We start from the raw sequence: 16,829 nt of genomic DNA, 5'->3' as shown, positions 1-16,829 counted from the left end.
TCTAGGTCTTTCTCAGCCTCGTGGTTGTGTATTTGTCTGTCTTTGCGCTCAACCAAAATCCTCACGCCTTCCCCTTATGTAGCCTGTCGGAGAGCGTTAAGGGCTACAAGAGCAGCGAAACGTAATAACCAGTGAAGCCCTGTGCCCTGTCAGCACGACTCATCCTCCAGAAGGCCTGCACATCAGTCCATAGCAGCCCAGATTAAGTCATGCTCCACAATAAGTCTGACACATGGAGTTGGAGATTATAGCAGCAGACCATTTCCACCATCTACTAATGCAGATCGTCTAAAGCCCGTAGTGGAGTGATCAAACAGCGCACTCTGGTGGTGAAATAAAAAAAAAATACTACTTATCTTTTTTTGGTTTGTTTTAATCTGATATTAAAACACATTACAAAGTCAGTATGCAAATACTCTTATCTTTTTAAATTAAATTATTGGAAAAAGCACAAGTCATGAACAGGTTTTTGTTGATGTGAGCTTTAACCAAGAGCTCAAATGAACCCATATCTGCTCCTTAAACTTCAGTTTTGAAAGCTAATAAATAAAATACTACTTGACAAGTGTAAAATACAGGCAAGTCTGACATTGAGTATATTATGTTCTTTTATATCCTCAGTTGAACAATCAGTCCAGTAGCTCACACTATCCAAGATACGGAAAAAAAGCAACAGGTGTTCACAATAAATGAAGAGTGGAGAAGATTTATCAGGCAGCATGAAACTGATGAGAATACAGTATGTGGATAAATGATACCGCTCCAGTAAGGAGTTCAGTCTGTTTCCTCTGAAGTGTTGAGAGCGAGAGCAGGCATCACTGCCAACATCCTCCTATAGTCCCATGAGGATGTCACACAGTGCAAAAACAAAAACAGTTTGCAAAACTACCACGCAAAACAGAGTGCAATTCCTCCTAGCCTCAGGTAACACCAACACTGTTACTGGTAACGAGTCTGATGAACAGAAGGGACTTGCAGACTGCCGCTGCCCAATCTGACTGATCATCAGCACCTTTTCTAAAGCCGTCCATGTTGACTTTACTGTTACAGTGCTTTCTCCTGACCTCAGGTTGTTCGCAGAGGCTTGAAGTAAAATTATAGTTCATAAAGACATGATCCCATTTGTATACTTTTGGCCATTATTTTCCTTATTATTAGACCCCCAGGGACCATCAGTCCATCAGCAGAAAATTGAATAAATATATTTATAATTCAGGTCATTTTCAAGTAAAACATCCAAGTATTCTCTTATCTTATCTGTCAGGATTTGAAATATTTAACTTTTCTTTTTACTGAGGAAAAACAACGTTTGATGGATATTTTACTGTGCCTGTCTGGTTAATCGGGAAAAAAGAGACATGAAGACATTGTGTGAAACAGTTTGATGTGAACTGGACTGATGGTGTGGAACAGCTCATAAACAAAACATGTGCACCGATTTAAGATCAAAGTATGTGCTGTCCCAAACTCTATGTAGACATTGTAATCAAAGTAAAAGCGGGGATTTCGCACAGCATTTGCTTCACTTCAACATCATCTAACACATGCAGGCGTCATGTTTTGCTGTGTGTGTTAAGCTTCTAAATACATTTATCTTTAACTTCATAATTATCACATCAAAAATTTGTGGATTTTAAAGCGTACAAGTTTCTTTGAAGTCACAGTCCCAGTGTTCCCAGATTTCAGTAGCAGTTACTTTGGTGAGTACAGGGTTAAAATAAAAAAAAGAACAGAAATAATGGCCAAAACTATAAATTTTAGAGCCAAGTCATTATATGCTCGAACCTTCAACTGGAAAACAAACATAAGCATTTCATATATTGCAGATCCCTCTTTGCTTCAATAAAAATGAACAAGCTTAGCGGAGCATGTACAAAGACACAAAAAAGGAAAAATGGCTACCCTAAAGCTTGGTTTTAGTCCAAGGCAATTTGTGGATTTGGAAATCCTGTGTATTTACAGTTTGTCGAGTCCGTGATGGCTCAGTCCATGAGTTCATACCTGCTGTGCTGGATAAAGATGGTTGTGTCTTATTTGACCTTGTTTTCTTCCTGAGTGTTTTCTCCTATCACCACTATCTGTACGTGCGACAGGTGTCCGCTAGCATCCAGTTGCACCTCCTGAACCCTTTCAGTGTGTGCCTCCTGCAGCTGGTGCTGAGTCTCCTCCTCCGTCTCTGCCGACATGGTCATCTCCACCCCACTCTGGACCACCATGGTGGCCCCTTCTCTGCCTGACTCCCCGGTCAGCTGGAGCTCCATCACTCCCACTGCCTGCTCCACAGGAGTTGGATTGATCTCAATGACCGTGTGTTCCTGGCTGCCCTCCACTTCCCCCTGCATCACCTCCTGTTGCACTAGCATGGTGCCGTCTACCACTTGGCCTTCTATGGGCACCACCTCTGCACCGCTGGCCTGCTGGCTTAGCTGCACCAGCTCCATGGGGCTCATTACTGTGCCCAGTTGGCTGGAGTCCTGCAAAGCGGTGGTGCCAACCAGTGTCAAACCTGAGGACGGATGCAGGGTGATGGTTTCTGTCTTACCATCTCCAGCCACCATGTAGCGGGTGAAGACCTGCGAGCCGGCAGGGAGTAATGTGACTGTGTTGGAGGACTGGGACAGCGAGGCAATAGGTAGGCCTGCCACGGTGAATGGCTGCCCCACTGAGGACAGCGAGATGGGTGAAAGAACGGTGAACTGCTGAGGCTGCAGAGTGGCTTGCTGGTTTATAGGGGTGGTCAGGAGGGTGGTGGTGGAGGCAGGTCTCTGGAGTCGAGGCCGCTTGGTCGGGCGTTTAGTGGGAGTTTTGTTTTTGGCAGGCTGGGGGCAGGTGAGAAGAGCTCGTACTTGCTGCTGCTTCTTCTGTTCTTCCAGCTGCACCTCCAGGTCTGCAGAGACATGACAGGACTGACAGTGAGGGCTGAGTCAACCACAAGAATGCATTCATTTTCAGCCGGGCAGATTTTTACAAGATTACAACGTGCACGTTCTTATATTGATCTCTAATATCAACATTCGTCAGACAGGCTAGGCATGTATAATCCAGCAAATGTCAAATCTAATTTCACAACAAAAACCCTAACTCAATAAAAACGTCATTCTTCATTTTAAGTATTCAAAAACAGTTTTGAGTAACATGATAGATGTGTGAAATAAAAATATATTCACACGGAAATTTTGACTGTTATGAGTCAAAAGTCATGAACTATCTGTTAGGATTCTGAATTGATTTACGACGTTACGCACCAGAGCTGTTATTTGTTAACTTTGACTGGCAACAGAAAGTATTTAGTGTAAACTTTGTCACATTGGGTGACACAGTGGTGTAGTGGTTAACACTGTTGCCTCACAGCATGAAGGTACTGGGTTCTAATCCACCAGCTAGTCGCGGACTTTCTGTGTGGATGTTCCCTCCATGTCTGCTGGGACTTTGGCTTCCTCACACAGTCCAAAGAGAACATATGGAGTTGGGTTAACTGGTGATTCTAAAGTGACTAATATTAACCAGATATCCAAACCTCTTATGTGTTCTCTGGATCCTTTATACAAACTGTCTTTCTGCATTCACGTAATTATTTTTTTTCCTTATTTTCTATGTAGCCAGTTAACTCTCCATCAGTGTTCAGCATAAAAGCAAAGCTTCCATTTGCTTCCCTCTGGGTTCAAGGAGGGCCAACCGAGACCATCACTGTCTTGGTTCAGGCAAATGATAAATCTAATTTAATTTCTATACAGCGATGATCCTACCTTGTTTGTAAAAAAAAAATAATAATAAAAAATACTAAAACAAATACCCCTAAATTCTCCGTAAACTTGGTCCATAATTGACAAATAAAAAATGACTTGGAGGGAGGTTGGACACAGAGGTAAATAAATAAAAAAATAAGAACCCAAAAATGATATCCAGTCATGGAGGAAGCAAGACTGTACACCATCTGGGAAAATGATCTTGACTGTTATTACCTCGGATGGGAGCAGTGGGAGTCATCACTCTTTTTCATTATCAACATAGTCAGACTCAAAGCACAGCTGCTGTCACTGACCTGTGTCACTGCTCATTTTATCAGAAAAATGTGTAAAGAGAACAGTTATAGTGTGACTGTGGCTGCATTTTATTTTTTAAAATGATATAGTGATAATAATGATGATCTGCAGCACACAACCTTTTAATTATTGCTGGGTAATGGTGTAGAGCAGCGGTCTCCAACCTTTTTTGGGCCACGGACCGGTTTATGCCCGACAATATTTTCACGGACCGGCCTTTAAGGTGTCGCGGATAAATACAACAAAATAAAACTAGTACCGGTACTGAAAAATAGAAGAGTTGTTCATAACACACGTGAAAAGACCCAGGAAAACCGAGTTAACGATAAAAAGGATAACAAAATAACGCTGAAAACCGATAAAAACCCTGAAAACTATACATTTCACACCTGAGCATCAACTCTCGCGGCCCGGTACCAAACGACTCACGGACCGGTACCGGTCCGAGGCCCGGGGGTTGGGGACCGCTGGTGTAGTGCATTTGGGAGCAAAAGCCTCACAATCAGGAACTGAAAGATTGCAAATTAGAACAACTGTCTGAAGAATTTTGCTTAATCAAAGAGTGGAACTCAAGATGGACTGAAACCAAATTTTGATTCTCTATTTTTGTCTTTTTCTTTTAAACCTCATGTCTCTCACCAATAACAAACAAAAGTAACTTGTTTTCCCACATATATGTAACAATAAAGCCATTGACTTTTGGCTTTTTGCCTTTTTGAGGAGTAGACAGGAAAAATGGGGAGCGTGCGCATGGGGAGACATGCAGCAAGGGGCTGCAGGTTGGACTCAAACCCAAGCTGCTAGATTTGATGCATGAAACATGCCTAAACAACTATTTACTATGATTGGCATTATCTTGACCTTCAATAGCACTGTCAGGAGCCTTGGAGTCATCTTTGATTGGGTTTTTCTTTAACTGACACATTAAATAGACATCTAGGATTACCTTCACTTATCTCTGCACTATGACAACATCCTGACTCAGAGGGATGCTAGTTCATGCATTTGTTACATAGAGGTTGGACTAGTGTAACTACTGATTATCAGGGTGCTCTAAAAGGTCCCTGAAAAGGCTACAATTCATCCAGGACACCAGCACAAGTGTACCATATGACCACATGTCTTCCAACCAGAAATTACTTCAAGATCATTCTCATTGGCATGTGCAAAGTCCTAAAAGATTGTCCTTAAATATCCCGAAGACCTCACAGTACCAATTTATCCCAGTACAACACTTACACTTCCTAATTTCCAAAAGTAGAATGAAAGGCAGAGCCTTCAGCTGTTAAGCCCCTCCCTGTGGAACCAGCTGCCAGTTTGGATTCAGGAGACAAATTCAATCTTTCGATGGTTTTGAATTTAGCCTCAAACCTCAACTGTCACTTAACCATCACTTAGTTATGCTACTTTGGGCTCAGGCTGCTAGGGGATTTCCTAGGATCCGCTAAGCATGTCTTCTATAAGCTATTCAGGGTCACTCTCTGTGCTCTTTCTTTTTTTTTGCCTTCTTCCTCTCCTCAATCCCCATCAGCGGAAGGCTGCCCCTCCTTTCCTGTTAAAAGAGAAATCTTCCTTCCCACTCTTGCAAAAGTGCTTGCTAACTGAGACTCACATGATTACTGCAGTTTAATTCAATTTCCCTTTACTTTATTACGTAAAGCCATGATTGTTTTTAACAATTGGCTCTATAAAAATGATTTAAATAAAATTCGTATGAATTTAGCGGCTCTATGTGGCAGCTCCTGAAGTAGAGCCTTGTTTGTGTTCTGTACTCACTGGTGAGCATGCTGAGCACCTGCTCCTGACTGGGATCCGTCTGCTGCTTTCTCCTCTCCACAATCTTCTTGACCACATCGAGCAGATCGAAGACCTGGGCGAGGTTACTGAGCACGGCCACCTCTACCAGACAGGAATCTGGGATCAGTGCAGCAAGCAATCAAAAAAAATTACTTGGTCAGTCAGAAAGGAGGAACAGATTCAGCTGTTTGCACAGTAAATCAGTGTGGTATTACTCTAAAAGAAGCTTTTCTAAAAAGCTTTCTGCTGTTGGACAGTCATTTTCAGTTTCCAACAGCAGCTGAATTTGCTCTTTCTTTCCATGCATTTCTTATTCACATAGGTCAGAGTGTGTCCCACACAACGCCTCTGTTTTGGCGATGCAGTTTCCCAGTGCATGTTGGCGTCGTTCTGCACCTGTGTCCTGTAGGCTGGCCGGATCCATGCGCTGCTGCACGCTGTTTAACAGCTCCACAAGCTCCGTGTTGATGTTGGTCACCACTTCACCCAACAAACCCACATCTGCAATGCCCTTCCAAAAGTTCAGTGTGTCCTCTGCGGACAAACAGACAACACAGAGCAATCTTACTCACACACAGTGTTACATATATCCATGCTGTTGGAGATGATTTCCATCTCCGTGCTGTTATTATACTCTTAATCTGTGTTTGGATATGTGCTCAGTGTTACCAGAGATCTCAGCTGATCCCTTTTTGTCTGCAGACTCCGATGAACTTGAGCTCCAGTCCAACTTCCCGCTCAGGACCTTTGCTCGGTCTTCTGCAGCTGCCCCACCATTACCCAGGATCACCTGACCTGTAACTTGTACAAGACAACAGACATGACTGAGGAGAAGAATTTTAAATGCAATTCTGGATTTAAGCGGGAGCCAAACTTCAGTGTCACATTCCCCCACCACAATTCTTTATCTTTAGTGATCTTTTTTTTGTTGTTGTTAATTTTACCTTATATCCTGCTGGGCAGCTTTCATCATGTCTCACAGTTAATTAGCAGTTTTCTGTATCATATCATTTCTCTGTGTGGGCTGAATAATTATCACCTAAAGCATTAAATGATATGCAGTGTATTAAACACCCAGCAGTAGTTTGCAGGAAATTATAAAAACTTAGAAGATCAAGCCAAACTAAATAAGCAATTTGTCTGCAGACAGACAGATTTTCTTTTTTTAATTATTCTTTCATTCAGCTGCGCTGTCACTGTAAAACATGTCAGTGTTGGATGAAAGCAGGTGAAAATATTGCTTTTCTTCACCACTAAGCTTGTTGAACAGGTGGTTTGATAATACTGCTGTTGGCTCTGTAGCCATGAAGGTAACAGCAATGAGCCCCGTTGCTATCAACTCTAGAAGGACGCTATCGTTTTCTCCAGCTGGGTTCAATGTCTCGATTTTGTGCTGTTTGTGTCAGACAGAGAGGAGAGGCTGCGCTGTAAATTACACCACTAATGACAATGTCATCTTCACTGTTGTTGTGTTATCAGATTTTTGTTTAGAAAAGCAGAAGCAGCTTTTGTTGACTCTTATAATAGTTTACATGAGCACAGGTGCACCTAAACACATTGTGCAGTTTGCACACATTTATTTTCAGTCTAGAGAAACGCTTGTATTGTGGAGAGCTCCACCACCAGCATCATCCTCCTGCTGTTTTCCATGACACTAAAAAACCTCCACATTCTTTCAGCAAGCTCATATGTTTCTTTTCTGTAAAAACGCAGACCGCATAAAGGACTTTTAAATAAGGGTTTAGAAGTAAACTTGTAACTGTGCCTAGTAGAAACAGTCAGTGGCCCTTATGTTAAACCTATCTTTTGACTGAAAAACACAACAAATATAACAAAATACTCAGTTATGGACTATAACATCACTGCTGTTTAAATGAGCAAATCTGGACTCACTGCACCTTCTAGTCAGTTCAATTCAAATGTATTTATACAGCATGAAATCACAACAACAGTTGCCTCAAGGCGCTTTATATTGTAAGGCACAATAATACACTATATTCAGATTTTTACCTTGAGAGGATGTAGGTGTGGTAAGTCCGGTGCCATCAGGAGGGAAGCGTGTGTTGTTTATTAAAAGGTCAAACTTGGTGCTGCGACATGTGTTAGTGCACAGAGTGCTGTGCTGGTAGAAGTCCAGCTGACCGGAATCCATCATTTTTCTGGAGAACAGAAATGAGGAAATATATAAAAAAGGGGAAAACATGTTTGTTTGACCAGAGATGCTATCATCGTTGTCAAAAACATTTGCATCTTTTAGAAGTGAAGATCCAGTGCAGTGCCTTTCTTTCAGTACACTTATTCTGTTTGGAACTAATAACCACAGGAGCAACTGTGTAAAGTGCAACAACTAAGTCGTGTCTGAGAGTTGCCCACACAGATATCCTGGAGAGAATATTAGAAGAGGTTTACATAAAATGTGCAACAGACTTAAGCAGTGCGTCTGCAATACATGCAATATCTGTATGCATTTAAATCAAGTTTTGCTTACAGCAGTCCTTTCCATACTGGCAGGGCAAAATCCACAGTTGGTGTTCTGTGCAAACCTGTATTCTAGAGTTACTGTGCAGCTGATAGAAGCTTTAGAAGGTGCATATTTTAAAGCTGCTGCTTTTTAGTGTGACAGTCTCTCTGTCTTTGTGTATCTCTCAAAAGTATTTCCTGGTTGAACGACAACAGTTCAAAAAAAAAAGAAAAAAAAAGGGAGTTTTATGCCCACTGCTTTAAGACACTTCATAAAATGTGTCCCAACTATTTTGTCTCATGCCAAGAACATGAGACAAGAACATGAGACAAGAACATGGTTTAAGTGTGTGCATATTCCTGCATTTATTTCCACTTTCTTATTTTAACACTGCTGCAGGGCTATTCCACATGTTAATTTAATGCTGTGTTTTAGTGCTGATTGTTGCCAGTTTTGCTGGACTGCATTATTTCACTGATCTACAGCCAAAACAGTTGTAAAACAACAAGCACTGCGAGAGCACAACCCTCTACCAAGGCAGCTCACTCTCTGTATTTACTTAATATAATGAAATCTTATTTTGGTATTATTTCGAATGTGTAGCTTTCATTTCATTGTTTAGTAAATTTATTTAAATGTTCAATAAAAAAACCCAAATAAAAAAAAAAGGTTTTGATCACAAGTTTATCCCCCCCCCCCCCCCCCAAAAAAAAAAAAAAAACAAAACAAAACAATACTCAACAAGGAATATTATACACATCTTTTATATTTCAGTGGTTATCTAACCTGTTACTGTAATGTTATAATAAAATAATGTGTTTTTATATCATATATTTATATTTCCTATATACATACATCTTGTCAGTACACACAGTGGCAGTAAGAATGAGTTTAAATAGCTCTATGTAGTGTAACTATCACTTTGACCTTCAGATTAACATTTTGCTCTTGAACCAGAGGCGAAAGGTCAAATGTAAAATCATATTTTAAATCCTTATAAATGACATATTTACTGTCATATACACTTCAGCGTCTGGCACGTGTTACTTTAGCCTAAGCTGTTGTTGTGATGAAGGTAGAAACATTTATCTGGATTGTTTCTGCTCTCCTCCGGTACATGAGGAAAAATATCTTCACTCCTAAATATTTAAGACGTTCTTCAGAGTTAGCCTTCTCACATGCACCAAATAATGTACAGCTTTAGCTTTGGACATCTGCCATTTCTGGAACCAAGGTTGAGACAAATAGTTCGTTTGGATCAGAAAACAACAGGTCCCCTGAAATGTGTACAGGGCTTAAAGTAAGGGTAATTTCTTTATGGATGTCTATTTTGGGATTATTTTTAGTAAACAATTTATTATTAACTATATTATAGAAGCTATATTACTTCTCAAACACTTCAAACCTAGAAAAAAAAAAAAGAATCTGTTGGCTCACAGCTTTCTTGCTTTTGAGACTTAGGATCACCCAGTGCTACTACCTTCTGGCTCTGACTGCCTGCAGTGCGTCCACATGACAGGAGATGCTGTGCCATTGCCAGTAACCATATAAGAGTCACTGGTCAGAAGGAGACACTGTTGCATCTATGTAAAGCTGCAGTTTTTTTTTTTTGGATAGTCAAAATCCTCTGCTTCTCCTGTGCTTTTAATTAGAGGCGCATATACAGATGTTCTACCCAGTAAAGAGAATCTTAACCCTGCACATTGTTGGTGACAGACTAGTAACCTTTAGACTGCAAGAGAGATTGAAAATAGCTGTGACACAATTCATCAATTTGAAATAGAAAACTCAATGTGAAAAAAACCCACTTTGCTCATTCTTTCACTGCTAGAAACCAACAACTAATTTTATCCAAGTCCAGACACAAATGTCAAAGGCATGAAAATGATTCAATATCTGTCAAATTGAGTTGATCACTACACAAGATGTAAAGCATAGATGAAATATTGTTGTCAAATGATGTCAAATAAATCCAAGAAACTGAAAAGTGTGTATAATAACGCAAACTGTATTATTTGCAGTGCAGTCTTCCAAAAGCCATGTGATCACTGAAGCAATATACGGCTAAGTCACAGCACACACAGAGGGTTTTTTACATTAATAAAATAAGTCTACTTTACTCATCCAAACGGTAGTGTATCCCTGAAACTAAATAATTATCCATGAATTTATCTGCAAGACACAATGATCACAGTCAGGTTTTCCACTACAGGCAACATACATTTCATTGTAATACTGATTAGCGCAGCTTAAACGTGATATAGAAAAATCTATTTCGACCAGTCAAAGAGACAGGAAGGCCCGTGGTTTATCGTTATCATCTCACTCACACTCAGAAGTGAGGCAACAGTGGCTTGTTAGTTTCCTGTCACAGAGCCACAGAAGAACATTTGAATATTTATTCTAGATGGATGAGTCACATCTCAGCTCATTACCATGTGGTGCAGCGCAACCAACCAGCACTTGCTCATCTAAGGGCCATAGAATGTCAGTGTTCTGTCTCAAAAATAAATCCCCTCACCTCAGCATGACTCCCCCCATCCTGATGGCTCTCTTCCAGTCTTTCAGAGTAGCTTTTCCAGAAATGTGCACAAACTGCTTGGGACTGATCAACTGGTCTTCATACTAGTGGAGAGATTGCCAGTTTAGTAAATATGTTCAATAAGTGCAATGATGAAACAACAGAAATAACTAAAAGCAACACATTACAGTATCATATGTCTTGTCTTTGGCCTTTAATATGAAAATGTAATAGATATGCTGTGGTTCTAGAATCATGGTAGACTTCTAACCATGAGCAATTGTAGCAGCTAGAATAGCGAAATATTTTTTTACTGTGTTATATCAGGAGAAAAAAATATAAAATATGCATAAGTTTTCTCAACTTTAAATAATAATTTTCATGTGATGTACTGAATTCTGTTTTTTCAGTGCTACACTTCCTATTTAATGGAAGTGTATGCTCGATGCTCACAAGACAACAAAGAATTTCATGTGGATCAGAAGATTGAATGGACTTAGTAGTTCATTACAAATACAGTCTGACCTATGTAATTCAACTCATAACACTGCGATCAAAAAATGAGCATTGTTGTGAAAGCATGAACGAGAACATTTATCTCATAACTGCTCGGTCGTTTCATCCATGTCTGCTTGGAGCATGGTTATTTGAAACCTGCTACTTGCAGTGAGAAGAAATGAACTGGATGACTCTGTAGATATAGTGGGACACTTGTCAGTGCTACATGTTTATTTCCTGCTCAGAGTCTATTGAATGACCTAGTTGTCACGTTGCTATATTTGGCAATGTTTTAATGACTTGTCATTTTACTCCATGTGAGCCAAAAGAAAAAAAGGGATACTAACCTTCACACATTTCACATTGATTCCTGGGCACACAAACTTTTTCACTAGCAACACAGCTTTACAGTCACCACACGTTATAGGGCAGCCAATTTCAACGTCGTCTCCCTCAGTTTGCTCTACAGGGAATAAATGTATGCAACATTTACCAACAAGCTTTATGTAATGCAATCTGCAAAACTCATGGATCGTTACATCCCTCAAGTTGTCTGAATCATTGTGACAACTAGGGCTGGGACATATCATACCGTTCACGGTAACACCGGTATAATGTTGGGCAACGATAAGAAAATGAAATATCGCAATAGAATATGGGTAAAACGCGCATGTGCAGTGATTTTGTTTTCATACGCACATGGAGGAAAAAGCAGAATGAGGAGGGCGAAAGCGGATCGTTGAAGGAAATGAACCAGAATTTGTTTGTAAAAATGCTGCAACTTCAGTGGTGTGGAACAGGTTTAGCTTTCGTCCGTCAGATACACAACAAAGCACTATTTTTGGTACAGCATGCTAGCGGGCCGTCGTTATTACCGTGTTTGTTGGAAAATACGGTACACTTGAAATCAATCCTTTGATTTTTCTGAAAATCGACAGTTCCCCTTATAATCCCGTGTGCCTTATGTATGAATTCTGGTTGTGTTTACTGACCTCGAAACGATTTTATGTCGTACACGGCGCTCGAAAATCTGTCAAATGTTTTAGTACGACTTTGCTAAGCTACGAACCCGCACCGCTTGATGGATTGTCGGAGCATTACAGCTATTGTAGGCAGGCGCCTCGCGGAGTGATACGTACTGTGCTTCAACATAATATTACCGTATTGTGTGTGTGTATAACCTCTTTTTAAGTGTTGTGGATATTATACATGGTTATGCTGAGGATGTGTCAGCCAATTTCCACTGGAAATGTCTTTTGGTTAAACTGTCAGCAAGGAATTTGCACTGTTACGTCTTTATATAACTTTAATGCACATAAAAACAGCTGCTTGTTTATGTGAAAATACACTGATTTTTTTTTTTGCACTAATAAAGTTGTGGAGTTGTAAAGTATTTTGTCTAGTGTCAATTATATCGTCAGTTATATCATTATCGCAAATTTTCAAATGTATATTGTGATAAATATTTTTGGTCACATCTCCCTGCTCTAGTGACAACCACTTACCTGAATGAGATTCAACAGCCATGACAGCCGCATCTGTTTCAGCAGACTCGTCTCTGAAAGGATAGATAGTTGGGACATTTTCTCCTGGTACAGCAGAGTAAGCATGGGAAATGACTGACCATCTGGAATCTCTGTAGCTCTGATTGTGGTGTTATACAACTTTGAAGTGAATTGTAGTTTCTCAGTACATACCCAGTGGTGATTGGCTGGAGCTGGAGGATGACCTGAGTCTTATTAGGGTCATCGGGGTCACCTTCACCACTGTCGTCCTTTACCATCACCACTTCCCCCATAGGTACAGTGACCTCATCAGTGGTCGCCATCACACTCATTGAAGTAGACTAGAGGGAGGGGGCCACTTCTGTGCAACAGCTACCTAGGGGTTTGTTCATCTGAAAAGCCATAAATATATTAAAAAGAAAGGCAGATGATGGTTATAAAAGGCTGTACATTTTTCTGATTGTTTGCATTTCAGTTCAAACTGAAATTAAGAAAAAAATGCTTCACCTACAAATAGCTGAATATCTGAGCCCTTAACTCATCTTTAAAAGATGAGCCTCTGCACTGATTACATTCAATTCATTGAGGCGTTCCAGCTGAGATAAGAATGTAAGTGCACACGTGCCTACAAATAAAGACTAGTTATGTGACATTTATTGGCATCAGCTGGATTTACTCAGATTTAGTCAGCTGTATTGGCTAAAACAGCAGAAGTTGTACCTGAAGATTTGGACTACCTTTATTTATTTTGACAGGAACTGTGGGGCCTTCATTGTTCTTTCCATAAAACTTTACCACTGTGCTTGGAGAACAGGAAACGCCTGATGAAGTTTGACCCAACTAAAAAGATTTTCTTAGTTACTACAATCGACTTCTTTACTGTGGCTGACTACTGTGTAAGGCCAGATCCTAATAAGCTTTTGTCAGTCATCACTTTCAGCTGTGTTTTTGTATTGTAGTGGCTTAGATAACAGAAATCCTGGTAAGTTTCAAATATTTATTAGAGATGGACTGATCCGATATTACGTATCGGTCCGATACTGACCTAAATTACTGGATCGGATATCGGAGAGAAATAAAAAATGTAATCCGATCCACTCAAAAGCACCTCACAAAACCTGCGACATAGCGTAACCCAGCTCATAACCTTAGCACGTCGGAGGAGTATGCGTTGTGATAGAGCGGCTATGGCATGCGAGACCTGTCGGTGGTCTGGCTGAGGATTTGGAGCCTCGCTACCAAACCGGAATTTAATCTCCGAGAAAGTTATCCCAGATGAGTAAAGCATGTGTGTAAGTTCATCTCTGAATGTTTGTGAAGCATTCCCAGCGAATGCTGGGAGCGACTGCCTCTCATTCTCTCCCTCTCCTGCTGCTACTTCAATCATGAAACTGATCAATGATCAGCTGATCGGCTTTTCTGTCGCGAGTCCGTCTCTCTTGTTAGTGTATCGCCCACTTTGCGCCACAAAGACAAGCTGTTGTTAGAATGTATTTAATATTACTTTCTACACCAGGATCCTTTTCTACGTAGCTGACGGCTGGTAACTGTGCAGGGGCGGGTCTAGCAAAGTTTTGCCAGGGGGGCCGATAGGGCATTAACAGGGAAAAGGAGGGCACAAAGACATACTTTTCTTTCTTATTGTCATGTCTAGCTTTTAATAAATAATTATCTGAATCTTACAACCAAAGTTTTCATCTGATGTAAAATGTATAGAAATCCATTATTAACTATAAAGTCAAATTTATAACCTACTAAGCTATAGTACTTTTTCCTTTGGGAAGGTACCATCTGTGCAGTCTGCAATTCTGCTGAAGGAGGATGTTGAATCTATTTAATTATTATAGAAAAATTATTGATTTCTGTGCGTTTTCTTTTACATGTGCATTAAATTAGAGTTGATTATATCAATTAAGCATTATAGGGCAGAGGGTGGGGGGTGGTTCCCTATTTTTTTTTCCTTTTTTGTTCGGAGTTGGCAACCTTATTAGTTAGGTTGCTTAATATTTCCACTAAGTACTCTTTAAAATACCAGAATAGGGAGGATGGTGTGGGTTTAAGTTTATTAGATTGATCAGTATTGCTGATCTATGACATATTTGGGGTACAGTGTATTTTTTGCATACAGGTATAACAGAATAGCTTTAGTTTTGTTTTGTTTTTTTAAACTTGAGTATGAACTTATACAAAATGCAACAAGATATTTAAAAAAAACATTTTATTGATTATAAAATATGCTATATCGGATTTATATCGGGATCGCAGATATCCAAATTTAGGGTATAGTATCGGACATAAAAAAAAAGTGGTATCGTGCCATCTCTAATATTTCTGCAGCTATATACAAGCTGATTAAAAAATAAACAACAAAAACAACCTAACACTATTTGTTTCACCCTGTATATATTATCCAGACAATTGTAGCCTGCTTCAAAATCTGACAATTGTGCCCCAAGGAATACTCATAAGATGAGTAATGTGAAATTTTCAAATCCTGTTATTATTATTATTAATAACTCTTTGTTTAAATGTAAATATTTGATGCAATTTAAAAACTAAATTACACAAAACTACTCGTTTCCTTTTACTTCATTGTTAGTGACTTCTTAGAGACCACTTCTTGAAGGAGAGCTCCTGGCTTCATGGCCCACTCTTTGCGAAACTCTGCTTTGACATTAGTTGAACTCATGTTACTTTAAATTGGATTGGAAAAATATCTGCCAAGATTAAAATATAAATCTTATTTCAATGTTGAGGTGCTGTTTCCAAGTAAGGTGAGCTTAGCTAATTCAAACCAAAGAATGCCGCGTTTTGTAAATGGCCTGACTGGTCCACTTGTTTGAGACTAATATTAACTGGATTAATATAAGTCATTTTTACGTAACGGTTTGCTAGTGTGCACGTAAGGGTTACACGCGAGATTATATAGGCTAGTAAATTTTCAGAAGCTGTGTTTTGCCGAAATGTGAAACCACGATAGCCAGAAAAGCAAGCTTTTATTTTTTTAAACGGATACATTTTCTTAGTAGAATACAGCAAGAGTGGGTTTTTCCCACGCGCATTAGGCATTAGAAACCGCAGTTTTACGTGTTTTGGGGGCTACTAACCAACAAGTGGCTACAAAACCATTCGCAGCTCAATTAAAACTACACCTTTACGTTTTGCTGCAGATAAATTACTTTTACTAAGTTGGCTTGGTTATCGCTACCGTTGTAGCCGGCTGACTACTTTTCGCTGTCGGAGCTCCTCAGACCAGGCTCGACGGTAGCCATTACTGCTAACACAAGGGCGTAACTTGATGTGTGGGAATCCAAACAATAGCGTGAACTCCACTGCCCGAGACGGGTAAAGCTTTGCATTTACAGTGTGACGGCTACGTGCCGCTTGTCTATGAACCGTACGTCCCTTCGTAACTCTGCATTTTAACTCTCCGCTCCCCCTCAAAATGACGTCTCCCTGTGCGGCGGCACGTACAGCAAACAACGGCACGGCGACGGCGTTGCCCCTCCATTCAGTTCGAGCCTGACTGACTGAACCCCCTCCGCAATGTACCCAAACCACCCCGCTAAAACTACAGCTTGTGTGGCGAGAGCGGTCGCTATTTTACAGTTGTGTATATTTAAAAACACACAGTAAAAAAATAGCTCGTTCTTACCGTTTTAAGAAGCCAAACGCATCCCTAGATAGAGGAGAGCTGCGGAGCATGCGCACTCAGTAGCTATAGTTCGACTTCCTGCTGAACAGCGCTCGCCCTGTTTTCACTCTCGTGTAAACCCTGTGTAAACCGCAGGTTTTTAACCACCACTGTGACTCCTTATTAGCGAACCTATATATGCAGGCGAGAATAAGTGGGTATTACCTTGATATATGTTTTATCTGGTCATATCTCAAAGAATTGTATGTTAATTTATGACAGTGTGTACTCTACATAGATCATTTTGGTACTATTATACTTGCATTAAACTTAAGAAGACAAATGCTTATTTCTGCAACGCAGGAGTTAT

General features: G+C 40.1%; 1 protein-coding gene across 2 annotated transcripts; it reads right to left on the bottom strand.

Annotated features, from left to right (window-relative positions):
• Positions 1 to 832: 832 nt before the first annotated feature.
• gmeb1 (glucocorticoid modulatory element binding protein 1) lies at positions 833 to 16,617 on the bottom strand. 2 transcript variants are annotated; one of them, XM_085395797.1, is made up of 10 exons: positions 16,481 to 16,617; positions 13,018 to 13,217; positions 12,826 to 12,878; positions 11,668 to 11,783; positions 10,823 to 10,926; positions 7,851 to 7,999; positions 6,510 to 6,641; positions 6,237 to 6,374; positions 5,820 to 5,957; positions 833 to 2,887 (listed from the first exon to the last, which is right to left on the bottom strand). In XM_085395797.1, the coding sequence occupies exons 2-10, from the start codon at positions 13,155 to 13,157 to the stop codon at positions 2,031 to 2,033; spliced, it is 1,827 nt and encodes a 608-aa protein (XP_085251923.1). In that variant the 5' UTR covers positions 13,158 to 13,217; positions 16,481 to 16,617; the 3' UTR covers positions 833 to 2,030. The 2 variants fall into 2 exon arrangements, with proteins under 2 accessions (XP_085251923.1, XP_085251924.1); XM_085395798.1 differs by having other exon boundaries at positions 6,510 to 6,635.
• Between the last annotated feature and the right edge of the window lie 212 nt (positions 16,618 to 16,829).

This window comes from Rhamphochromis longiceps, linkage group LG22 (genome assembly GCF_057381845.1).
Source record: "Rhamphochromis longiceps isolate RC_006_pf linkage group LG22, R_longiceps_female_GT1.1, whole genome shotgun sequence".
Classification (NCBI taxonomy): Eukaryota; Metazoa; Chordata; class Actinopteri; order Cichliformes; family Cichlidae; genus Rhamphochromis; species Rhamphochromis longiceps.
Note: the sequence above shows the minus strand (reverse complement) of the source record. Positions and strands in the feature narration are given on the sequence as shown.

Excerpts from the sequence above, each read along its gene's own strand:
- gmeb1 (XM_085395797.1), bottom strand. The coding sequence starts at position 13,157 with ATGAGTGTGATGGCGACCACTGATGAGGTCACTGTACCTATGGGGGAA. Across the intron at positions 10,927-11,667 it reads TCAATGTGAAATGTGTGAAG|TATGAAGACCAGTTGATCAG; the intron begins GTTAGTATCCCT and ends TCTCTCCACTAG. Across the intron at positions 2,888-5,819 it reads GGTGCTCAGCATGCTCACCA|ACCTGGAGGTGCAGCTGGAA; the intron begins GTGAGTACAGAA and ends ATGTCTCTGCAG.